Source organism: Abrus precatorius, unplaced genomic scaffold (genome assembly GCF_003935025.1).
Source record: "Abrus precatorius isolate BTA unplaced genomic scaffold, Abrus_2018 Scaffold6, whole genome shotgun sequence".
NCBI classification, from domain to species: Eukaryota; Viridiplantae; Streptophyta; class Magnoliopsida; order Fabales; family Fabaceae; genus Abrus; species Abrus precatorius.
The window spans coordinates 25319391-25345600 of record NW_020874406.1 but is presented as its reverse complement, the minus strand read 5'-3'; the positions used below and the strand labels follow the sequence as shown (position 1 = coordinate 25345600).

Sequence of the window (26210 nt, the reverse complement as noted above, 5' to 3'; positions counted from 1 at the left end):
ACAGAACCATTTAAGTGATTAAGAATTTTGTGTGACAGCTTACTTTGAAATTTTTGGCTCGCCCATCATAAAGATCTGCCAGTGAAGCCTCATAAAAACTGTTTTTAATTAAACATAAGACGAAAAAAAAAAAAACCTTACTAAAAAGAATGTGCAAAAACCATTGAAATAAGTCGGATTCAATCTTTGTTTCGAGCTGAGCATTATTTAAAAGCTATGAAACTGACAAAAAATAGTGGATAATTTCAACCTGAAATAGTCGTACCAAAACCTTCAATAAATAATGTAAACTTGATTAATTTCTCACGTTTCTAGCATGACTGTTATATTATAAGCTTTTAAGATTTGGTAATGTAAAATAGTGGATAAATATTTCAATCATTGCCGTCGCCAGTTGTAGTCACTTGTGAGATGTTCGACTTTTGCAACTTCATTTTATTTATAGCTCAAAACTCAATTAATTGTTCAAAATAGGTTCAATCAAACAAGGTAAACAAATAGTCTAATCTATGAAACATGAGCTGACAACTTCAAAACATATAAAAAAATTTCCTTTGCTTTTCTAAAGCTATTATCAAAGAACCTTGCTATCTTACTATCATATTTTAAACTACGTATTCCTATTTAACTATGACTGCTTGGCAACACGAGGTAGGCACAAATTGCATGACCAATAATATATCAGCAACCGGAAAATATCGTAAACAGATAATGCTGACCAACATCAAGCTACAGTCTCGTTGCAACGGGAGGAGAAAAAAGGCTTCTTCAATAATAAGATGGAGCAAGGCATTCATCAACCATATCCTGAAGGTTTGGGTTTTCCAGGGCAGCTGCTACACGCTCTTTATCATTTAATTGTTTGTTAACTGCATATAGAATTGCAACAAAAAATTGAAAATACATTAGTGTAAATGTCCAGTCATGATCAATGATTCATTATGAGAATTCTAAAATTCAACCAAGGTCAGGCAACTTCAGTGATTCACTGACTTAAAGCCTGTTTTAACGTGGTAGGAAGGTTTGCAAATTGCATTTGAAAAAAAAATGCTTAAAAAAGTATTGGGAAGCAGGAATGTCATGATCGACAGTTTGAGGGTGTAATTTATTGTCTGAAACAGATAATAATCATCAAATAAAATGAATCACTAAATCGAAGTCTTTCACTCCCAAAAAAAAAAAATCTGTCAGAAATGTTGTAGCAGGTCTGTCAATAGTATGCATTACTTCAAGGAAAAAAAATGGCAATGGCAATCACATAAATAGTAAGACTTCCCTAGATCAATATTTTAAACAGAGCCGAATTTTCAGTACACAAATAAAACCCTCACTGAAAACATGGGCGCACTAGATTAATATAGACACAGAGAAAGAGAGCAAGGTAAGGAATAAAAACCTGCCGCTTCAGTTGCATGAGATCCTGGTGCTACTCTAATATCCACCTAACCAGAATAAGAATATTATCAACATCATAATCAAATCATGAACAGCATAGGGGTTCAAATATCAGTTGAATATTTGGATTAACTAGTAAATATTATACATGTTATTCTCAACTCAACTAGGGAGAAAGAGAGCCATGGAACTATATGTAATACTCCCTCCGATACTTTTTATAAAAAATAAAATAAAGCAATTTCTTGATCCTTATTATAAAAAATAAATGATAGATTCAAGATACATTAATTGCTAAATTTTTTTTATATCTTTCTTTTGTTAGTATTATTAAATATACAAATTATTAACTACACCATTTAATATTATGAGTATTTTTTGAATAAAATTTATATTTATGAAAAACATAATTAATTTAATTATTTTTCTTAGTCCTTGTGATTTAGTCTTTTGTTTCTTATAAAAAGGACCGGAGCAAGTAGTTTATAACACGATAAATAGTATTGCACGAAACGCGATACAATTCTATTGATTCGATACAAATCCTTGCAACAACGATACAAATCAAGATATGTATCGTTTTGAATCTAGAATCGTTTTACGAATGATTCGATTCTGTGAGTGGCGCACAATTCATCCAGCAAAACGCAAAAAATGGGTCGGGCATAGTAAAAACCCTTAAAAATCAAATTTTTTTTTTTGAAATTTTGTTTACAGGAAGGCCGATTTTTACCTTAGATTGTTTCTATTGGTAAACCCACTATGTAATATTAAAAGAAAACCCTGTTTTCTTATTCCCCTTTCATTCCCGCTCTTTCCTTTTCTCTTTTTTTCACGTACACAGTTCAATGTTCATTCTATTCTCTATTGCATTGTTGTCATTATTGTGATTTTTCTCACAACTTCTCACTTCCTATTCAATATTTTTGGTGGTCCCCTCTCCCTCTGCCACAGTTCCTTTTTTTTTATATTTGAATTCTCCTCTCTTTTCTACTTGCTGTTTGCTGTTTGGAGGAGACAAATAAGTCCTACCAAACACAAAAGCAAGTGATAACACATGGAAACACAGTGAAAGTGTCCCTCCGCACAGGCTATTAGTAAAATGCAAATATTGTTCTCATTCTTATTGGGGTGGAGTTGCAAGGATGAAACATTATCTAGCTGGAACAAGGGCAAATGTAAGTGCCTATACAAGTGTTCCAGATGAAGTAAAGAAAATATTCACCAAACTAGTGAAAGAAAAAGAAAAGAAAAAAAGGTGAAAATAACTAGGAGTTTTTTGAAATGTAAGTGGTCATCAAAAGAAAAGTATATATTCTTTTGTCAACAAAGAAAATAGAGGAACATCTAAAAATTTGAAGCAAACAACAATGAATACAATATTCAAAGATGAAGATGTTGTCATTCAAGAAATTTGCAAATGCATTTATGCTAATGCCTTACCATTTAATTTGGTTAGAAGCTCTCATTTTATTCAAATGATGAAAGATGTTGGAGAATTTGGTAGGGGTTTCAAACCTCCTATTTATCATTAAGTGAGAGTCTCTTTTTTGAAAAAAGTAGTTAATAGCATCCATCAAAATTTGGAGAAATACAAAAGTGAATGGGAGAAATGGGGCTGCACTTTGATATGTGATGGTTGGACAGATGGGAAAGGAAGGTCACTCACTAATTTTCTTGTTAACAGTCCTAGTGAGACTATTTTTCTAAAATCTATTGATACTAGTGATGTAATTAAGGATGTCAAGCAAATGTTTGAATTATTGAACAGCATGGTAAATGAAATTGGGGAAGAAAATACAGTGTAAGTTGTAACAGATGGTACTTCTAATCTTGTGACAGCAGGAAAAATGTTAGAAAAGAAGAGAACTAAATTATTTTGGTCACCTTGTGCAGCTCATTGTCTTGATTTAGTTCTAGAGGATATTGGAGAACTTCCAATTTTCTATGCTACCATTACAAATGCAAAGAAAATCATAACTTAAATATATAGGCATACATGGGTCCTTAATTTGTACATAAAGCATTCTAAGAGAAGAGAGTTAGCTAGACCAGCCGTAACAAAGTTTGCAACTGCTTATCTCACATTAAATTGCATTATGCATTTAGATCTATGTTTGTTTCAAAAGAGTTTGCTTCTAGTTCTTATGCTAATAGAGTTGAGGCTAAGCAAGTGATGAGCATAGTGTTAAGTGATGATAAATTTTAAAAATCCATCAAATATTGTTTAAAGTGTGTAATTCCACTTGTGAAAGTACTTAGACTTGTAGATGGTAATTTAAAACCAGTCATGCCATATATTTATGAAGCAATGGATAAAGTCAAAAAGCAAATTGCTGAAAATTTCCAAAAGAAAAAGTCAAAGTATAAGAAAGTGTGAAAGATTATTGATACTAAGTGAAATTTACAAATATATATACCTCTCCATACAACTGCATATTATCTCAATCTAGGTAAACAGACATTCTTAATATCTTAAATTTCATTTAGTTGCCTATTCATCCTAATTCTTTTTTATTGTTTGGTTAGATTCCTTTATGACAAAAGCTTTAATCCAGATAGTGAGGTTTTGTATGACTTATATGAAACCATTGAAAGAATGGTTTCAGATAGAAAGACAAGATTTTTAATCGATCAACAGCTTGAGAAGTTTAAGTCGGCCAAAGGACTGTTTGGAATGAATATGACAATAGACACTAGAGACAAGAAGCAACTAGGTAACACTTCGATCTTCATACTTTGCTAACTTTACAAATAATTATAAACCAATAAGTAGCATCACATACTTTACTAATTGTTTATACATATTTTGTTTTGAATTTTGATAGCTCTTTAGTGGGAGAGTTACAGTGGAGAGGATAAAGAGTTGCAAAAAGTAGCCATGAGAATTTTGAATCTTACATGTAGTGCAACAGGATGTTAAAGGAATTGGAGTACATTTGATCAAGTGCATACTAAAAGAAGAAATCGCTTGAAACAACAAAGACTAAATGCACTTGTGTTTGTTAAATATAACCTACAATTAGAGATGAGACAAAAGTGTAGAGAAGAGAGGGGAGAGACTTATGATCTTATAAAAAAAGAGGATCCATGCTTACCAAATGATGCTTCATGGATAAATATACATGAGTGCTTTACTTTTGAAGAGGGGGCTCCAAGCAAGAAAAGAAAAAGAAGTATTTGTGCTGATTTAGAATTAGAACTTGAACAAAAAATACTAAAAATTTAATTACTCAAATACATATTCTCATGCTTGTTCCATTATTTTGATTTTATAGGTCCAAGAAACTTAAATGCCAAAGCTGATAAGAAGAAAAAATCTATAATCGAAGATGATGATGAAATTGAAGGCATTATTAAAGATGGGATGGAAGAGGAAGCACTTTTGATTTTGAAAGATAAAGAGGATGAACTAAGTGACATAAATATTGGGGATGATGAATGATTATTCATTATCTATTTGAACTTTTGCTATAGTGACTTACTGTCATTTTTTGTTTATCTATTTGAAAGACTATATGTTGAATTTGAGCCGTCATTTTTTTGGTAATGTGACTAAGTGTAATAATTTCAATCTTAGTTTGCTTACAAGTGTATGTTACATTGTTAGTGATATATTATTTACTTCAAAATATTAATATATAGATATTTTGTTATGTTACAATGCTCTTATATTTATGTTTTGTATGTTTAAATTATTGATCTTGAATCTTACGATTTAAAATATGATTCGATTCACGATTTGAATCCCGATTTAACTACCTTGATTTAGAAACACCATAGATTGACAATATATACTATCATACAATTAGTTAAAAATACAAACTCAACCAGTTAGGAGTATTACTAGTTGTTCCCTCGCTCTTATGTGAGAAGGTGAAGAATTAGGGTCATCCATTTACTGCCAACCATTCATGGTAAACCTCATGCAGGTTCAGCATTCCAACACCAAATTCCCAATAGGTGACAAGGAAAACACTCTCCTTTTATCCTTGTTACCACTGTCTACCTAGCTCTCAAATAGACCATTCACTCGTTGCCCCTATAGACAAGGGGTTTCCATCATATTTTTCACTCGCTCTACAATTTTTTATATGTTGTATTGGGGCTATGCTCACGTCACTTTGGCCTACTCTTCCACCAAAACTGCTTAGTTGTGAATTGAGAATCACGTACAAGTTTCTTCAAGGTTTATATGATATAATAACAACAAAAATAATAATTTAAATCCATAAGTAACAAATTCTAACTTTAAAATATAGGTCGACTTTACAACTTATTAATTAGCAATGAACTACACATTTAATCTTTATCTCTCTCGTTACTCCAGTGTAACAATCTACTTGTGAAGCAAGTATTATTACTTCCATCAAGCATGTAACAAAACAATCCCTCAATATGTTTTGCCTCTCCAACTCCTAAGTATAACTATTAGAGCAAGTTACTAAACTTGAAGAAGAGGATAATACCTTGTATCGTGTCGGCAAACTTCTCATGAGCTTGACCCGTAAACATAGACCTATAATGGTCGCCATGCTGCAATGCTCCACCGTTGGAGTAAACGTAACCCTGAAGAAAACCACCGTCACCATCCAACAAAACAAGGAAATTAAACATCCCATAAACCACATCCAATAATCCACATGAAGTATGAACCGAAAATTCTAGAAATTCAATAATTGAAAAATAAAATCATAAGTACCTAACATAACTGTGCTGATCATCGACTTCAATTGCTTCCTCCGTGATCACCTTAAGCTCTTCTAAAGAGTACGGGTGTTCAGGGTCCTTTATATCTCTTATATGATTTGAGAATGTTAAGGAAATATGCAAGTTACTAATAACAATTTTACTCAGATTATTGGACAGGAAAAAGAGAAAAAAAAAAAAAAAGGAAATCTGAAACTCGAAAAAGGATATCGAAAACCTCTTGTTGGTCGATTGGTTCCCCAGCATACTCGTCATGGGGAACAGATGAAGTAGTTCGAACTCGACGCTCTTTCTTTTCATATATGATAGGGTTCGCGTTGATTAACCCAGACACCATTTTCGCCGAGAGTCACTATTTGCTCTGTTAGGGCAACAACAAAGAAAACTGATTTTGTATGCTATGCAGAGATAATTATAATATGTATGATAGTGAGAATTATATATATATATATATATATAACCGGACCGCTGCCGCACAAATATCATCCCACGCAGTTGTTGATGCTACTACCCAAAATAAAATGAAAATTGAAGCTAACATTGAGTTGAAGAAATTCTTACCTTTGGTTTTCAAGTATGAGAAGTTGGTTCGCGAAGAGAAGAAAGGGTTCAGATGGGTAGAATAGGGGAAGAGTGAGAAGGTTGGGTCTTCTAGTGGTGATTTGAGGCTTTCGGCTCCTGGCGTTAAGGGGAGTAATCAGCGAACAAGAGGGGACTCGCAGCGGGTTTGAGTCGCGGAGGTGCGGTGGTTCGTGACGGTGCTAAGGGTTTTTTGAAGTGAAAAAGAAGGGCCTTCAAAGTCGGTGCTTCGTTTGGTTATAGATGGAGATGGTGTTTGAAAAAAAAAATAAAAAAAATAAAAATGGTTGAATGTTAGTCTATGTTTTGTTTTAAAAAATATTCGTTTTAGTTAAAATAAAAACACATTTGATAATATTAATTTCTGAAAAATATTTAAAAAAGTTTTTAAAATTATAAAAGTTTATCTTAAAATTGTTTATTTTTTTAATTTATATTTTTTATTATTCATATTCTTTCTTGTAATGTCCCATCTTTTTACGTTTTTACTCCTTTAAAAAAATTTGTGAAATTTACTTAAAAAAAATGTGCGGATTCTCGTTGGTTAATTTGAGAGATAAATAAATATAAAGACAATAAAATATTATTAAATAAAACATGCTCAAATCACCTTTAAATGTGTGATATTATTTATTTATATTATAACATATGACTTGTGTAAACTTGTTTCACCTTTGTTTATAATTTCAAATTCAAATTTAAATGAATGCAATTGGTTTAAATAATAAATTATTTTATACTATAGATTTTTATTTGACCAAAATTAATGTTTTTAATTATTTTATACTCATTTTTCTTTTATCGATTTTTATAAACTCAACAGGCACATGCGATACACTATTGTTGATTTTCCGAATGTATTTGTTAATCCAAACCCAATTTATATGATCCGTAGTAAATGCAAGTTTCGTGACATCATATAATCATAATTAATTACAAATACCATTCCGAGTTATCATTTTTAAATGAAAACCGTAGAGTTAATTTTGAGTGTATTTTTTCTTATCATTAAAAGCATGCATCTATTAATAAATGTATTAAATAATATTAATTTTAAATGGTTAAAATCCGTTTTAAGGCTGGTAATGAACATTCCTATAAAGGTATAAAATAAATATTAGGTAAATGTTAATTAGTATTTTAGAGAACTGTTTTTATTTTTTTTAGTATATTGTTGTTTTAATTTTGAATTGTTTTTAACATAATTTTTAATAACTTTTTATTTTTCAATTAATTTTTTCCCTAAACATCAATTTTTCAATTAATGTTCTAATGATATCAGTTAACAATATCTTAATTATAATACAAATTGAATAGAAAAAATAATTATTTTTTAACCATAAAAATAAAAAACCTAGGGACATATTTTTTAAAAAAATTTATATTTTTATTTATTATAAAAGTTATACTAACAAAATATTTATCTATTATCTATATAAATATTAATTCATTTAATAGATAAAATTTAGCCATGTAATACTATTAGTACTTCTAAAACAATATAGAAGAAAGTGCTTAGAATACTGATTAAAAAATATATTTTATAAGTTTTATTGATTTGAATTTTTAAAGTTGAGATTAAATATTTAAAAATAATAAATTTTATTAAAAAATATTTATTATATTAAAATTATAAAAGTGTAATAAATATTATTTTCAATAAAATTTTATTATCACTTGCTACTTACTTTTGTATTTTCTTAAACGTGTTCTAAAATGAATTTTAAGAATATTTAATTATTTATTGATTCTTAAAAACACTGGACTTATCTTTTATCAGTATTGATAAATTTAGTTTTTTTATTATATAAAAAGTAACTTTTCATAATTATAAAAAGTAAAGTGTTATTTTTATACGTAGTAATTATTATTTATTAGTTTTTTACACATATTTAATAATACATGTTAAAAAATATTAAATATAATTTATTAAAAAATTAATTTATTATAAAAATATATAAATTTATGTTTTTATAACTTTAAAATAATAAAAAAAATTATTTTTAATTATTTTTTATTTTCAACTTTTTAACATATTTTCTTAATATATATGAGAAAAAATAATTTCTTATATCTCTGTTTATTATAAAATTTGCATTGAGGAAACAGTGAGCGATTATTTAAACAAATAAATATATTAATCTATTTAATATATTATAATAAATAACACCACAGTGGAGCTAATATTTTTGACGCACACACGTTTCACGTTGTGCCATCCGTGTTCTTCTCTCCATCCCAAAATTTCGGCGGTGCCCGTGTGCCATCCTCTCCGAATAATCCACCACCAAGCCAAGAACTTCAAGAACCGAGCTTTCGAATTTGAAGAGAAGATGTAAGAACCTGCTAATACTCTAATACAAGCTTCTTTCGTTTTCCCTTCCTTTCATTCATCTTCAATTTTCATTTGTTCCATATTGGGATGGTACCATCATCGCATCAGAGTCAACTGAACTTAGAAAGATTTGTGCCTCAAGACAGAGAGCTGAGGCACTGAGGCTTTTCTAATTTTTTTTTAGCATTTCCACATACCCAATTTCTTGGTTTGGGACTGAGCAGTTTTTTACTTTTCTTTTTGTGTGTATTTTTAAAATTATATTTATTTAAGCATTATCACATGCAAACTGTTTTAGCAACCCGCTAACTGTTGTAATAACCCTTTTGTGTGTCTTGGGCTTGGCGGCTTCTCTTTTATATAGCCCTAATCGTTGGAGCGCGAAAGGCACAATATTGAAAATGCAAGTCTCGGGTGCTATCAGCGACGTTTTGGTGGTGCTTCCACCTTCGGCATCTCTCAGGTTACCAGAATTCCGCCATTTGCATGCTTTTGGTGTTTCTGACGCCAAGAATTTTCTTTCTGGTGGATTTCTTAAAGTAAGCTTTCCATGATTTTATCTTCATTTTCTTATTATTATCTACATCTTCCGATGCTGTGTTAATTGCTATGAATTTTTTTCGGAAGCTTGGTATCGAAATTTGTTATACACCTGCCGATGCTGTGTTAATTTCTTAAAGTAAGATATTAGTTATGTTGACTCAGCTACAAGTGTTTTTCCGCCTCTGGCATCAAGCCTGACTGACGTTTAATTTGAGAAGAAATGGTTTCATGTATCGTGCTGTCAAAATTAGGATCCCCTTCATAGGATCGAGAGAGGGGGGGGGGGGTGTACAAGATTGTAAATTGTAGGATAACAAGGATTGTAAAATCCAACCAAATATACAAAACTATACTTAAGCGTATAATATGCATAGAAAATAGGATGGATAAAAAAAAACCTTTAAATCACATACGTTAACAAAATATAAACTTGAATTCATAAACTTAAAATCCAATATAACTCACAATTAACCAAATAAGTAATGAGTGATGCATAAATTTTTCAAAAGAAAATTAAAGTCATAAACCTAAAAAACAGAGGAGCCATGGACAGCCGCCACGAACAAAAGTAGTGGCAAAGAGGAGAGAAGCAGAATCAGAAACGTATGCAGCAGCATCACTTGGGCTGCAAAAAACAGAGAACAGATGCAGAGAGCACGAAGGCAGTTTCGAAACTGAGAAAGAATGAAACCAATCTAACCTATGGCTAGAAGGCATCATCGCATAAGATGAAAGGGTCTCAATACAAAATTTGGATTAAAATCTATGGGAAATGAGTTTTTTCCAAACTGAGTGACAAAACCTGACCCACTAACTAGTGCACAGAAGATTAGATTGAATCTGCAATCCTCATGGAGAAAGATTGCAACCCTGGTGCAATCCCCAATGTTTGCGATCCTATATGCGATTAAATCACAAAGACGGGTAAAGATTGCAAGATTGTGCGATATCGATTGTGATCTTGACTACACTTCTGTTGATCCTTAACTTTTTCACCCATGTACAACTTGCAACTGTACATTTTTAATTAATAGGTAGATAATTTTGAATTTTTAATTCCTGATTACATTTTATGTCGTTTTCTTTTGTGTTTACCAGATTGTTTTATTCTAAACTTTACTCCTTTAACTAGGGAACTTGTATTCTTTTCATAGTGTCCACTTGGATACTTACACCAATTGACCTATCATCAATGTTTATATCTTTGTGCTCACTTCTTGCTATTTACCTTGAAATTTGCACTACAAAGTCAGATAAACTGAACAAGATGTCATTTAGACTTGTACAGGAGCTGCCTTTTGAAGATTTAATGTGGCAGCGTGTCTTTCCAAACTGGTTCATGATATGGAAATAAACAACATATGGAAGAATATTAATATTTTTTTATGTAATTGTCATTTTTGCTGAGAAAATAAAGCTTGAGGATGAGGTCCACATTATTCCACTTTGAGCTGAAGTTTAGTTAGAGAAAAACTTAACCAAGTAATTGAATAAAAATTGCTCATGTTGTACCATCAACCAAGGAATTGAAGTCATAATTCCCCTATTTATTATGTATAACAGCATTGAAAAGCAATGGTTTTCTATCTAGTTTAGCTCCATCTTGTTTTATCTCCTACATTTTTAGGCATAGATTTTTGTGATTTAGTAATTATAATCTCTGCGCTGCTCTTGACTCAGCACCTCTAAATTGTTATGTTCTTTTTAGAGCTGTCCTTCATCTTACAATCCTAAGCACAACAACGAACTCTACAATTTCCGAGCTAGAGGCTTAGTTACAAGAGCATCAGCAGATTCAAGCGATAATTTGGAACCTTTTGCTCCTCTCCAATTTGAGTCACCAGTTGGCCAACTCTTGGAACAAATTTCAAATACCCATCCTCATCTACTGCCAGCAGCCATTGATCAGCAACTAGAGAACCTTCAGACTGCTAGAGATGCCCAGAAAGAATCGTGGATTTCATCTCATGATTCCCTTTACAAGTAAGTCTAACAATCTATTTTTATTTTTTCTTTCCACTGATTATATTAGAAATGTCTATGTGGAAAAGCAAACTTAAGAAAATTGTAGTAGTTTTAGGACTCCTATAGGAAATTGAGGTTCGATGACTTGTAATTAACTACAAATACAATCCCTTGAGCTTTGGTTATTGATTTGAATTTTTCAATTCCTCAAACTGGATATTGCATTTTCCTAATATATACCATCTTTCTGGAGTTCTTTATTACAAATTAGAATTGATGCATGAAGATTTGCCTGCATACTTTATATGTATTATTAGGATTCCTTCTATGATCTTTTTCTTTTTTTTCATGTTAAATTTCTTCCTTACAAAAAATGCAGAAATGATTAATAAAGTTCAAGGCTTAGTGGAATAAAATATAAGTCTATTTCTTTTAGACAAGCTACCTTTGAAAGTCTTTTGTGTCTTATATGCCTGGGAAAAAACCTTAAATATCAACAACACTTGTAACATATAAGAGTCGCCAAACAAGACTTGGATCTATTGCTTAGTGAGTCCATATTTTCCATTTGGTACAGTGATTAGTTAGTGCATTCTCCTGTCAGCTTTAGTTGACCACTAGTTGTTTATATAAACACACACATACACACAAATAAGGGATATCGTGCTTAGTGCATTACTGTTTATACCCACAAGATCTTTTCTTGTCAACTATAAGGACTAGCTACTTTGTTCATATAACCACGTGTGGACTCCCACTCAAAAGTAAATGATCCCTGTCTCTTTTTCATCTCATGCTAATGCAAATTAGTTAGAACATGCTAAACTTCTGGAATATTAAAAGAAATCAAAGCAGAGTAACATATTTGCATCTTCAATTGGTTGCTTTAGTTGCTTATTGGTTTAGCAAATTGGTTGCTTTAGTTGCTTATTGGTTTAGTTAATGTTAGTGTAACAGTGATCAATTTGTCAAATCTAAATTGTAGGAGGATAGCTGAAATTAAAGAGAAAGAAAAGCGTACAGCATTGGAAGAGATAATATACTGCTCAGTTGTACATAGATTTTTAGAGAACAATATTTCAATGATTCCAAAAATATCAGCAACTTCAGATCCTACTGGTCGAGTGGATTTATGGCCTAATCAAGAGCTGAAACTAGAAGCTGTTCATTCTCCAGAGGCATTTGAGATGATACAGAGTCACTTGTCTTTGGTACTAGGAGACCGACTTGTGGGTCCACTCCAGACAATTGTTCAGATTAGTAAAATTAAACTGGGAAAGTTGTATGCTGCTTCAATAATGTATGGATATTTTCTCAAACGAGTTGATGAACGGTTTCAGCTTGAGAGGTCAATGGGAACCCTTCCGAAGGATTTTGGAAAAGCTAAAAGCTTTGATGAACCATCATCGACAAACAAGCTTTGGGATCCTGATTCCTTGATCACAGTTCGTGATTATGACGAAAGTTATAATGACAGTGATTACTTGGATACTGGTGACGGCAAATCATTCCGACTGAGAGCTTATGTGATGCAGTTGGACGCAGAGACGCTTCAGAGACTTGCCACCGTACGATCTAAGGAAGCATTATCATTGATTGAAAAGCAAACTCAGGCCCTGTTTGGAAGGCCGGATATCCGTGTAGCTGATGATGGTTCAATTGAAACCTCCAATGATGAATTGCTTTCACTCACCTTCTCTGGCTTGACCATGCTAGTTTTGGAGGCCGTGGCTTTTGGATCATTCCTGTGGGACAAAGAAAACTATGTTGAATCCAAATATCCTTTTCTTAATGACTAGATGACTGTACCCGTCTTTTCACTGTACTTCTTAGACTGTAAAGAATGTAAATGTAATGCATGAAAATTTACGCTGTAGTAATCTGTTAGGCGGCGTTTGGGTTGTCAAGGAATTGTTTGCTAGTTAGTTTCAATATTATAGAACTTCAGAAAAACCACATGTGTGTGAAGGTATACAGGAAAATGTACGTAGAGCAATGGAACCTCAACGAAGTTAAAGCCTCAGTCAGTTAACTGGGATTTCCTCAATCAAAAAGTTACATGTATTGTTGACTCATGTTTCAGACTTTTGGAGTACTTGCCAAATTGACTTCTTGAAATAGCCTCTTTCATTTTTTATTTTTTTTTAAATTCATAATGTTTAGATTAAAGAAATGTCATCTCTGTCTCTAAGGAAACTAATAAAAAAAAGTGATAAAGTGAAGTATGATCTTAACTTTCCTATCTCGTTATTTCTTTTTTCTAAACAAGTAAATATCTTGTGAAGGATTTTTACATAACCTTTACTCAAACTTTTACAAAAAAATAAAAAATAAAAAATGATTATTTGTAGAAAAATCTAAAATACATTATTCAGTATAAAACAATTTTGAAAGTCTTACTTTTTTTTTATTGCAATTTATATCAAATTCATTTAATAACAAAAATATATTAGAAAATATACCAAAATATGTCTACCCTTTTTTTTAAAAAATGTTTACTAACATTTTATTGGAATAATAATAACATTTTATTATTATGTCAATTTTTTTACTGGAACTAGTTTTCATTCAAAAATTTAAGTTTTGTTAATAATTTTATTAAAATTAATAAATTATATGATATTTAAACATAATATATATATAAAATAAAAATATATCTTAATTTTTGAAGTTCATCATGATTAGAGAGTATAAAACTGGAGACAAATTTGTTTTAATAAACATATATCACATTAAAAACATATTTATTCAACATTAGTAACAATTAATTCTAATTACCCGGAATAAATTTATACTCATGTAAACTAATAAAATAATATTTGATTGATTATATATAAATTTATAAGAATATACTTAATATTTTTTACAGTTTATAATAGAGTAATTTTTAGAAAATAACATACATTATAAAATATTATTTTTGTTTTTATTAATTTAATGAAATACTTTTATTACATCATAATCTTAAAATATTATATTATAAGCAAATATTTTATTATATATTTTAATACAATAATTTTATAGTAAGATTATAATAATAATAATAATAATAATAATCATATTTATATTTATTTATATATAATAATTAAGTAATGTATATTACCATGAAGAGGAAAAAGTGCGAAGGCGATAATAAAATAGTAGTTAAATTGAAAATAAAAGGTTGGTAATACAGATAATAGTAATAGAGACTGCATAATAATAATATTATAGATTCGTGTCGACCCATCTTCATCTTCTTGATCTCGTTCGTTTTCGACAAACCCTCTATTCCTACCACCGCATCCCATAGCAACATCTCTATAAACCCATTCATTCAATACTCTCTTTTCTCCCTTTTCTATATCATCCACAAGCCCTTATTCACTTTCTACTCATTCATTTATTCATACCTAATTCCTTTTTCCAATGGGTTACGAAGACGATCCGTGCGTTTCCCTCTTTCTCTCCATTTCTTTCGTGTTAGGGTTTTCGATTATTCGATTTAATCCTCTTTTCTGTTTTATGTCCTGTCAGGTATCGCGACGAGGATGGAGAACCCTTGATGGACTACGATGACGTTCAATCCGATCGCGAACCCTCTCCGGAGCCGAACCAGCTCGACGATTTCGACGAAGATGTCGACGATTGGCGCGGTCGTGATCGGTCCCAGACGCCGGTGTACGACACCGATCCGGCGAGGTCGAAGCCGAGAAAGAGGCTAATTAAGAAGAGTGACGCCGGGAAGCAGTCGGTGGCGCCGGAACTCGAGGATGAGGTGGAAGAGGAGGATTTTCCGGCGAGGTCTGAGGAGGGGGATGGGAGGAAGAGGAAGAAGGGGAAGGATGGTGGCAGTGGGAAGAAAGAGAAGAGGCTTAAGGGGGAGAAGAGGTTTGGCGGTGGAAAGGGTGCGTCTAAATTTGGGGCTTCGAAGCAAGGGTTTAGTGGGAAGGCTGGGAAGGACCATGATGGTGAAGTTAAGGAGATGTGGGATACGATTGCTGGTGGGGATTCTGAGGTATTGTTGCCTTTGCGGTTGATTTTCCTTGATTACATGTATTGGCCTTTATGCTTCAACGGTGGTTGCTTTAATTTTATTGACTGTTTGTTACTTATCTATCTAATAACCAGGCTTTTGTTTGTGGATAAGATTTTGTGTCATTGTTTCTGATAGCTGATTTTTTTATGTCCATTAATAGGATGATCATGAGGGTGTCAGGAATGTTGATGATGACAACTTTATAGATGACAGTGGAGTGGAGCCTGGTTTTTATCCTAGTGACAATGAGCCACGTTCTCCTGGCGATGCTCCCCAGGTTGATACTTCTTCCCTATATATATATATATATTTTGCCATACTAGAATGTTATTAAGTCAGAAATATGTAATGGTTTTCTCTGAGGTTAAGCTTTCTTGTAATCATGCTATTCTGTCTTGTTTATCGTTTAGTTAGAGACAATTTTCTCTGGAAAATCACTTATTGGATTTGTCTAACTGTTCATTCAAAGCTTTTTTCATACCTTTTTGTTTGTGACATGGAATTTATAGGCAGAGGAAGGTGAAGAGGATGAAGAAATCAAAGATCTTTTCAAGATGGGTAAAAAAAAGAAAAAGAATGAGAGAAGTCCTGCAGAAATAGCATTATTAGTTGAAAATGTCATGGCTGAGCTTGAGGTTACAGCTGAAGAGGACGCTGAACTTAATAGACAAGGGAAGCCTGCTATTAATAAACTCAAGAAGTTGCCTCTTCTTACAGAAGTCCTCTCAAAGTACGCAGTTGATTCCTTGCCACATTAGTGTGCGGACTGGTGTTTCCTTAGTCTTTTATGTTTCTTTTTTCTTATTTTAATAATTCCCCATCAATTATTTTGCAGGAAACAGCTTCAACTAGAGTTTTTAGATCATGGAGTTCTAACTTTATTGAAGAATTGGCTTGAGCCTCTTCCTGATGGAAGCTTGCCAAATATAAACATACGCACAGAAATTTTGAGGATTTTGAATGATGTACACCTAGTTGACACCACTATAATATTTTACGCGTAATTATTATTTTTCACCCAGTTTATTTAGCATCTCATTCATTTGTCTCATTATGCAGTTTCCTATAGACCTAGAGCAGTATGATAGAAGAGAACAGCTGAAGAAGAGTGGTCTTGGAAAGGTTAGGTTCCCATTAATAATGTAGCTTATATGTCTGTATGTAGCCTCTTATTGGAAGTAACTGTTCAGACCATTTTTATTGTATTGACAGGTAATTATGTTTTTATCAAAGTCTGATGAAGAAATTAGTGTAAATAGGAAGCTAGCCAAGGATCTGGTTGATAAGTGGGTAAGTAGTGCTTGATTAAACTCTTGCTTCATCGTACTCTATTTTTTTCTTATGAAGCTGCCTGATTTTCTTCCAGTTATATGGTGTTTAAGTCCCTGAGAAAAAAAGCTAGGGCAGTCTTCTGATCTTCTTTGTTGTGTTCGGGCATTATGTTGTGCGTGTCTTCTACTGTTACTAAAAGCTCTGATACTTGAAGACGTTAATTTAAGCTTGGATTTTCTCCGTTTTGAGTTAATCTATTTTTGTCTAGAAGTAGTTCTATTCCTCATAAGTATAATTTTATGTTTATGTCATCTTTGCATTATAATTGCAGAGCCGACCTATATTTAATAAGAGTACACGATTTGAAGACATGAGAAATATGGAGGATGACAGGGTTCCTTTCAGGAGGCCATCAGTTAAAAAGTAGTACTCTATACCTTTCCTTTTTCAATCGCTTGATTCCAGCAGCATTTGATTTTGTTGTTGTTAGATGTTAAATTTATATTATTTTGTGGAAATCCTACAGGCCGGCCAATAAAGCTGCAGGAATGGAATCCAGAGATAGTGACCTTGACTTGGAACTTTCACAGTAAGGCTCGAATGGCATTTATAAACTTGTGGAGCACTGTGAGTTGAGTAATTACTAATATATGACTGTAATGCAGGCCTAGGTCTGGACAGTCATCGTCTAGGCAACATGCATCAAGGCCAGAAGCAACACCCTTGGATTTTGTGATCCGTCCCCAATCTAAAATTGATCCAGAAGAAGTTAGAGCACGAGCAAAACAAGCTGCCCAAGATCAGCAGCGTATGAAGGTTGGTATCTTATTTTTATAGTTCCGCCATTTATGGTTGTTTTGATTCCTTCCTTTTTGTGGTTCTTTAAGCTATGATATAGTATATTATGCCCCTTGTTATGTTTATTAGTAGAGATTGGACCTCAATTTGACCAATGTGGATTGTCAACTGCAGATGAATAAGAAATTGCAGCAATTGAGGGCACCCAAAAAAAGGCAGCTTCAAGCTACAAAACTGAGTGTGGAAGGTCGTGGTATGATCAAATATTTGTAAATTGGACCCACGTTGATACTGGACGGATTTGTTTATCTTCTTCTGAAGGAGGATCCAGCAATCTCCTCCTTATTCGTCCATATTTCGTTCTCAATTGAAATTTGATGCGGGATATCATGGAAAAATTCCGCATTAGAAGTTAATTCAAAATACATTACGCTGTTATTTCGTTTTCTGTTGAATAATCAGGCTTCGGTTTGTTATCAATTTAATGAAAATATGAATTTTCTTTACGTAATTGGTAGTAGTAGTTCACTCATATTTATTATACCGTTTTTTATACATTTTTTCCCGGTGGGCTTATGATCCGTGTCGAATTTTTTAATTCATTTAAGATGCAGGTCGACCTCAAGTCCAACCAAAAATGGTATATCACACAGATAGTTAAAGAAAATCTATTCATTAGAATATTGTTTGTATCTGCTTAGTAATCCTTTTATTATAAATGTTCTGTATAACAAAATTGGAGTTTTATTTAATAGCAATAATAGATATTGAAAATATGCAGAGAAAAAAGCGGTAGAATCTCAGTTTGGATCGATCTGATTTGATAATCTTTTCTTCTTGTAGATATTGAAGAATACGACCGATTACACAAATTAAATAAGTTAAAAGAAAAGTAAAAAAAGGAAAGAGCAATTTCTAAGATCACTGTTCTTTTGTTTAAAAAAGGTGTTAAATATAATATAAAAAGAGGGTAAGAGCGTCAGCATAAGATTTATTTTTTCTTTTATTTTCTTCCATATTAATTTAAAGTTAAATAAATTTAAACAATTTTTTTATTATTTTAAATATTCATTTTGATTTTTTTATTTTGTTATTTTATAGTTTACGTATAAATTTTATTTTAATTTATAAATACTAAATTCATTTAAAAACTAAATTAATAGATTTCTTTTAATAATTTTTTCTAAAATTATTTACGGTCTTCTATTTTTTTTGTTAAGTTTTATTATATTAAAAGTTAAGTCATTTACTCTTCATTTATTAGTGCTTTTAAAGATCTTTGCATACAATATAATTATATTACTTTAAAATATATTTATCATAAGTGTTATTTTAATATTCTTATGTATATAATTATATATATTTTTATTTTATGTGGACTGTATTCATTTGAATCTTCTCAATCATTGTAAATTTTTTGTAATATATATATATATAATGAGAAATAGATACAATTGATATAAATTTTTAATTTTACTAAAAAATAATATTCATGTAAACTAAATATATTTCTTGACGAAAACAACTCATGCATAATAATATTCACATTCTCTAAAATTTTTCTTTACATGTATTCTTTTTAATACTTTTTATGTTCTGTTCTCTTCAAAGCAACTCAATCTACAACGTGGTCTCACATGAAATCATGACCAAATTTTTTTCTCATTTATTTTTTAAAATATTTATACTATTTTTAATTACAAATTATTTAGAATTAAGCATTAATAATATTGAATAATGTTTTGTAAAATTTTATTTATTAAAAATTTATTTTACTATGAGTTATTGTGAATAAAGATAGAAATGTCCTTATATTAAAATATTATTTTCTTTCTTTTCACTTTATAATCAAACCAAATAAGTAACAATAAATAAAAATAAAATGACTTTTCTATGTATATTTTTATTTTTTTCTCTATTACAACTAAAAAGACTTTTTATTTCCTGTTTTCTCCTACATTTTCTATTCTATTCCTTTCCTCTATACTTCTCAAATCCAAACAAAAGGGTAAGACTAGACAATTATTTTCCTCTCATTAGCTTAGTTCTAACGTTAAAAGTATCATTAAAGTAATAGAGTAAACTCTCAAAGTTTAACCTCAATATCATATTAGCAAGATATTTTAGTCAGTCAAAAATTAATTTTTTTTTATTAGTATTTAACATTGTAAAAAGTTATCATTTTAATTATTTTTACACTGAAAAAGACAAGTAAATATTATTTGTCAAATCAAACACTAACAAATATTTTTTAAAATCTTAAGGACTAAGACGTTGATCAATAGGATCTTACTCAAATATTATCAGTAAAAGGTTGCATAAAATAAAAAAGAAGCAATGATTATATATTGAACCCATTTAGAGATCATCTTCCGACTTTAAATTTAAGAGCAGTGATTGCAAAGCTTCTTCGTGTGTAATAGCAAAACATTAAGTGAATTAGAGGAAATAACTCGACCAACAATACCAACTAAGACGCCAACACCTCAACAGCATCATAGCAAAGTGAAACAACACTTAATTGACACAGATAATTCGAAAAAGATTAAATGTAATTTTTTTGTGTCGGAAGATTTAAGATGGAATTATGTAATATTTTTGTTAGTTTTGTTTTTCCTTTTTATGGAAAGGGAACAATATTATTGTTGTACCGTTTGGTGATTTATTATTTGTGAATAACATTTGTTCCTTTAAATTATGAATAACAATGGTTTTTCATCATTTTTCTTTTCTTCATTACAGTCTATGAACGATTAGTTAGATAAAATGTTAATCTTCTCATATAACCAAAATACAAAGCAATGCAAACAACACCACATGTATCAACTCTCATTAAAATAAGAGTTTTAAGTGTTACGTAGAATTCATAGAAAATACTGCTAAATTCGTACCAGTTACAATAATAAGTGAACTCAATACGTGCCAATTAAAAATGGTTTGTTACTACCAATTGTCCGCAGCAAAACCATAATACATAAACTCAAATACATAACAAGTAATTAGAATCCTTAACGTTCTGCAGTTTTGTCTAGTTAAGTTTTAAAGGCAAATGAAACTTCTCTTTTCCTTTGCTTGAATAGGACAATATCCTGCTTATCCCTTCATCATCTTCATACCATTGGAAAAATTTCACTTTTACACCGAACTGAAAAAGATACAGACAAGTTAAACAACTCCTTTATATTACAATAGCAGTTTTTTTTTTTTTTTTTTAAACAAGCCTACCAAACGTAAACTAAGTTACCTTTACATTTCCAACATTCCAAAATCTCCTTCCCAAGTTTCTTTATACCTGCAATTGGACAAAAGAGAAAACAATCATTCATTTATTTAAAACTAGACGACACTGAGATACCATTACAATTACTCAGTTTCGAACCAAACATGAGTCCTAACATTCAAATAGGGAACCAAAATTAAAACTTCTAATTTCAACTTTAGTGCAATCTAAAAACTAAATACAACTAGAATCCGTGTTGTTATCTGCTAATTCCTTTAAAATCATGTAGGCGTTACATGGACCAATTTTATTAAGTTACAAAATGAAAGTGGCATTGAAGTAAACATGTGAACAAAAATAAAAAAATAAAAAAAGCTTAAATAAAAAGTACAGAATTACTTGACTTTTCTTGCAAACAAAGAGAATGAAACATTGGAACGGTGTATGCTTGGCACTCAAAAGAGATTTTTGGACACCCATTTATATGTTTATACACTTTTTTAAGAGAGATATAAAAAAGGAAAAGAGTAAAGTAAAAAAAAGTGACTAACAACACGGGTGAATAAAGAGAGTTTGAGATATTAATGGGAGTTTAAAAAGGATGTAAGGGAAAAAAGATGGGTGAATATCAAAGTTGTTATTCTTATGCTGTACATTACTAACTACAGTAAGTCCTTATTAACATTAATTAATTAAATACAAGGAGATTAAGAGTGAATTTTTTTAAAAAAATACGTAAACTATTTACAAGTTTAATGATATTAACTAAATTAATTAAATTTTTTAATTCTAATAAATTGGGGTGGTTAAAGGGATCGTATGTATGTACATATACAGTAAAAAAAAAAGACATGTTACATGCAAGCAGAATCCAACGGGGCAGAATACAGGCTTAATTCACTTACCCGACGGTGAAAAGAAAAAGGTGATTCTACAGAACGTAACGCTCTTGAAGCATTTCAGTAATAGAAATCTTTTCCCATGTCTTTAGAAGTTTGCCTCAGTACGATATTTTTGACGTCTTTAATCTGTGGCCAGTCATCACCCGTGTCTGGTTGACACCTTGTCATCAACAACGGACAGTCCATAATTTTCAACGTTTCAAGATCCTTCAACTCTTCCATTCCTTTGGGCAACGAACCCAACTTTCTGCATTCAGAAATCACCAATTTTTTAAGTGAAGTGAGTTTGCTTATGCCTTCCTTCAGAGAACTTAAGGCCGAGCATTGATAAAGCTCTAGCACTCTCAGAGACGTAACGTGCTCAATTCCCTTTGGAAGGGATTTCAGACGTGGAATTTCCCTCAGTATAAGAGAATAAAGTTTCTTCAGACCACTCCATTCCTCGCTGGAACGGTCAAGATCAAGATTCCGGCATTTCTCAATGGTGAGACGCCTGAGAGAGCTCATGCTTTTGAATCCTTGGGGTAGATTCTCCAATTTAGAGCAATCCCGAATGTGAAGGTCCTCAAGGGAAGTGAAGTTTATAAGCCACGTGGGTGGGGGAGATACATCAATGCGCTCAATTATCATGGACTTCAATTTAGAGAAAGAAGGAGAATCCTTTGAAGTTTTAGCATGCATTGTATATTGCATTGGTATTACGCTTGAATCCACCAGGATAAACTTTTCATCAAGATAAGGATACAAGGGCATGCAATTTAAATTAGGGCAACATTGGATATGTAATTTCGAGATGTGATTAAAGAATGGTTTTTCTTTACCGTTTCCATAGGTCTCATCTTTCCACCAACTTTCAAGTTCTGGGCAATCCGAGATTGTGAGTTCCTTCAACTTTGGAAAGGATGATGCGTTTTGATTGGTATCAAGGTTTTCAGCAATGAATTTGAGAGAGTCTAACCTCCAAAGTTCGAGAACGCTGAGGTGTCCGAGCTGATCCAGTGCGGGAAGGGATTCACATCTAGGACAATCGCTCAAGCAAAACTTGACAAGATTCTTAATGGAGGAGAGCCAATCGGAAAACTTGAGACCATTGTACCCCTCAACAATTAGCACTTTCAGATTTTCATGTGGCTGAAGAAAATCCAGTGATTCCTTGTCTTTGTCTTTGTTTTTGTCGTCTTGATTGTTTCCCTTCTCCTTTCCTTTCTTCTTTTTATCTTCCTCCTCATCCTCGTCATCGTCGTCATCATCATCATCATAATGATCCCATCTTAAAGCCAGCTGCTGAAGCTTTTCTTTTTCATTCAAACACTGATTATCTTCAATTTTTCCACGGACTTCCAATTTTTCAAGATGTACAATTTCCAAGTTTCCTCTGAGTTTGTTGAGCTTCTTGAGTTCTACAAGGCCACCAAATGGGTATTTGTTGCTGGCCGCAAAGAGTGACAAAGTCTCTAGAGAATTCAGCTTACTGATTCCACGTGGCATGTGGGTGAGATCCATACATCCCTCAATGTCAAGATGCACCAGACAACTAAGATCCTCCAAATCCTTCGGTAGCTCTCTGAGGTTATAACATTGGGACAGTTTCAACGTTTGCAAATGGGAAAGTTGGGTAATGCAACTCGGAATCTTCTTTATGTTGTTGTTGGACAAATCCAAATACCTTAACTGCTCCATTTCCTCAATAGAGTTTGGCACCACCGCGATTCCCAAGTCGTGGAGATCCACCACGCGCAAGCACTCGAAGCTGTTGAAGATCTTATCACACGTTGAAGCGCTCATCTTCACTTCGTGTGGAAGCCGCGATTTATCACTCTTTGCCACCAAAAGAATGGTCCTCAGTTTCTTCGCAGTCTCAAATAGCGAATTGGGGATTCCACACGAAACGTCGAAGTCGAAATTAAACGAAGCTCGCAAAACTTTACGGTCAACTTTGTCCCCCCCTGAATTTAGCATGATGTTCTCTTCACCAGCCACTATCTTTGCAAGCTCAAGCATTAAAGGCTTCATTCTAAACCTCCTAACAACACCACACTCGTCTTTCTCCACGTCTTGAAAAGCGAAACGATCCAAGTCTTTGAGACACGCTTCCCCAACTTGTCGTGGATGATTATTGCTAGAGGAAAGGTTCCGCTTAAGAAATCCTTCGGCTAGCCAGAGATGAATTAGTATCTCGGAATCAAACAAATGGTCTCTAGGAAACAGTGAGAAATAAGAAAAACACAGCTTCTGATGCGAGGGAAGTTGAAGGTAGTAGTGAAGCTTTGGTAGCGCTGATACTTGTTCTTTGGCAACGGGGGAACCACGAGAATTTGACCACTTTGCTGTGATTATTATCGCTTCAGGGACCCCACCGCAATTCTTCACAATCCCCCTTTTGGTATCTTCTTTGATGTTGCTTGAAGATCCAAGAATTTCGTGAAACAGAGACCATGAATCCTCTTCGTTAAGCCCCTGCAACTGCACAGTATGTGCCTTAACCGTTGCAGCAGTAACAGGATTGGAGCGTGTAGTTATGAGTATTGCCCCTCCGTGTGTAAATTTCTTCTTCAACGTGTCAAGAAATTCCTCTTTGATCTCAGCTTTTAAATCATCCAGCACAAGAAGGAAAGGTTTAGCTGACTCTGTGACACGAGTGGGGATGGATTCGAGTGAAGAGGCTTCGTGGATTCCATAAACCCAGATGGGGATGTGAAAACGAGCTTTGACTTGGTCATCCTCGCAAACGAGACGGGCAAGTCGTGTTTTTCCTATTCCTGCGTCCCCAACAATGGTAATCACAGGAACAGCAACCGCGCTTTCTTCGTTTTTGTTACCCAACAAGTTGAGTTGATCTACAATCTCCTTCTTTTCATTTTCTCTACCAAATGCATTCTTGAAAGTTTGGTCTGAGTTGGGGAGGACTTTTACAAAGCCCTGGAGCTTTGCTTCGAGTTCCTTGAGTTGCAGCGTGGCTTTAAGGCGAAGTGCCATGTTATGGCCAGCTTTCAGAAGCGATTTTGTGGCAGTGATATTAGTGTCCTTGAGAGAGAGATCCTCCATTAAATCGCTCAAGTTGTTCACCACTTCCCTAACGTTTTCCACCCAAGTCTGAGAATCTTTGGAGTGGTTGTGTTTGGCTTTCCGAACCGCTTCAAGGGCCTCTCCGAGGTGGATTTTCAAGAGCTTGAGGTCTCCTTCCGACATGTGAGTTGCTGAAGGTGCTAGGGAGTCACTACATCGTAAGATGTCAGAGATGGTATCGGCAAGTATCGCTGCTGCATCCATTGCTAGGGACGAAAGGAAAGGAAATGTGCTTGCTACAAAGTTTTCCGGAAATTACAAAGAAAAACAGATGCACAGCCTCATCAAACTTTTTGAGAAATACTATTTGTATAATCGTACAAATTATTTTTAAAATTAATAATAATAATAATCATACAGTATAGCAGAAGCATACTAATAATTCAATATTCTTTTCTTATCCAATCGCATAACATATGTTTTTTTAACGAACCAAAAACTCGTCTTTGTTTTTTCTTTTTCCTTTTTTCGATATTTTCCAAACTTCTATCTCCCACTGTCGACTTAAATAAGTTTATAAATACAAAACAATTTATGATTTATTAATCGTCAACGCGACAGCCTAGGCTTCGTGGATACAACCACTTGCCGACCCCATCGGCTAAACAGAAGATTTTTTATTATTATTATAATATATTTTTAAAACTATTTATCAAAATAATATTTTATTTGTATCCAACAAAAGTAAAATGTACAATATATTATATAACGTAAAATGAATGTTTATCCCAACAACATGTTATCCGGCAAACACAAAATTTAATTTAATTTTCTTAGAAATAAAAATAAAGGTAAAATTTATTAACCCTTGAGATTGAAAGTTGTTTTTACATTTTTTATACATTTTAAAAATATAAAATAAAATAATATTTTATAATTATAAAAACAAAATAAAATAAAGCCAAAGCCACTCTTCAAGCGTCCTTTGTTTTCTTTCAACGTGGCTTGATGCGTTCACACAAACCTAATTCAATTTTTTAATACAATTATGTTTACAGAGAACGTGAGATATCTTTAAAATACAATAATGTCTGAGATTCAAATCTACAAGTTTTCTCACCTTTCTCTTTCTTCCTCCTTAAATTATTTGCTTCGTTTTAATTGGTATTGTTGTTGCTTAATAGCTCCCACTGGTTGAGTCAATAGGTAAAATCATGCACTTCCTTCAACTTGAATATGACTTTATTACCGTTCTTTTGCTTTTTAGCTGCTAAATTGAAAGTGAAAATTAAATTGTTGATAATAGTATAAGTACAGATGTTTCTGAAAATATTTTACCAGTTTAGTTTTCATGAGATCATTTTCTACATTACAAACTATTGTTCTGATATTTTTATGAATTTATTGATTCTAAATTCATTAAAAAATTTATATAGTTTTTATTACAATGAAGAATAATATTTAATA

At 32.4% G+C, this 26210-nt stretch overlaps 4 protein-coding genes across 8 annotated transcripts; 2 read left to right on the top strand and 2 right to left on the bottom strand.

Moving 5' to 3' along the window:
* Positions 1–425: 425 nt before the first annotated feature.
* Positions 426–6914, bottom strand: LOC113869324 (protein AE7). Of its 3 annotated transcripts, none has more exons than XM_027505594.1 (6): positions 6667–6914; positions 6316–6466; positions 6098–6203; positions 5865–5964; positions 1397–1442; positions 506–869 (listed from the first exon to the last, which is right to left on the bottom strand). In XM_027505594.1, exons 2-6 carry the CDS (start codon positions 6440–6442, stop codon positions 769–771), a joined length of 480 nt encoding a protein of 159 aa, XP_027361395.1. In that variant the 5' UTR covers positions 6443–6466; positions 6667–6914; the 3' UTR covers positions 506–768. The 3 variants fall into 3 exon arrangements, with proteins under 3 accessions (XP_027361394.1, XP_027361395.1, XP_027361396.1); XM_027505595.1 differs by having other exon boundaries at positions 506–833; XM_027505593.1 differs by having other exon boundaries at positions 426–869; positions 6098–6466.
* A 1949-nt stretch (positions 6915–8863) lies between these two features.
* Positions 8864–13602, top strand: LOC113868872 (UV-B-induced protein At3g17800, chloroplastic). 2 transcript variants are annotated; one of them, XM_027504835.1, is made up of 4 exons: positions 8864–9019; positions 9384–9558; positions 11271–11545; positions 12513–13602. In XM_027504835.1, exons 2-4 carry the CDS (start codon positions 9421–9423, stop codon positions 13324–13326), a joined length of 1227 nt encoding a protein of 408 aa, XP_027360636.1. In that variant the 5' UTR covers positions 8864–9019; positions 9384–9420; the 3' UTR covers positions 13327–13602. The 2 variants fall into 2 exon arrangements, with proteins under 2 accessions (XP_027360636.1, XP_027360637.1); XM_027504836.1 differs by lacking the exons at positions 8864–9019; positions 9384–9558 and adding an exon at positions 10960–11019 and having other exon boundaries at positions 12513–13600.
* Positions 13603–14704: 1102 nt separating this feature from the next.
* Positions 14705–18117, top strand: LOC113869002 (protein IWS1 homolog 1-like). Of its 2 annotated transcripts, none has more exons than XM_027505077.1 (11): positions 14705–14955; positions 15044–15524; positions 15706–15822; positions 16055–16275; positions 16381–16510; positions 16605–16667; positions 16758–16835; positions 17149–17240; positions 17344–17406; positions 17483–17633; positions 17790–18117. In XM_027505077.1, the coding sequence occupies exons 1-11, from the start codon at positions 14936–14938 to the stop codon at positions 17886–17888; spliced, it is 1515 nt and encodes a 504-aa protein (XP_027360878.1). In that variant the 5' UTR covers positions 14705–14935; the 3' UTR covers positions 17889–18117. The 2 variants fall into 2 exon arrangements, with proteins under 2 accessions (XP_027360878.1, XP_027360880.1); XM_027505079.1 differs by having other exon boundaries at positions 14936–14955; positions 17483–17606; positions 17790–17888.
* A 2258-nt stretch (positions 18118–20375) lies between these two features.
* On the bottom strand, positions 20376–25309 carry LOC113868702 (putative disease resistance protein RGA4). The gene is made up of 3 exons (XM_027504529.1): positions 21741–25309; positions 20860–20907; positions 20376–20760 (listed from the first exon to the last, which is right to left on the bottom strand). Exon 1 carries the CDS (start codon positions 25005–25007, stop codon positions 21795–21797), a length of 3213 nt encoding a protein of 1070 aa, XP_027360330.1. The 5' UTR covers positions 25008–25309; the 3' UTR covers positions 20376–20760; positions 20860–20907; positions 21741–21794.
* Positions 25310–26210: the final 901 nt, after the last annotated feature.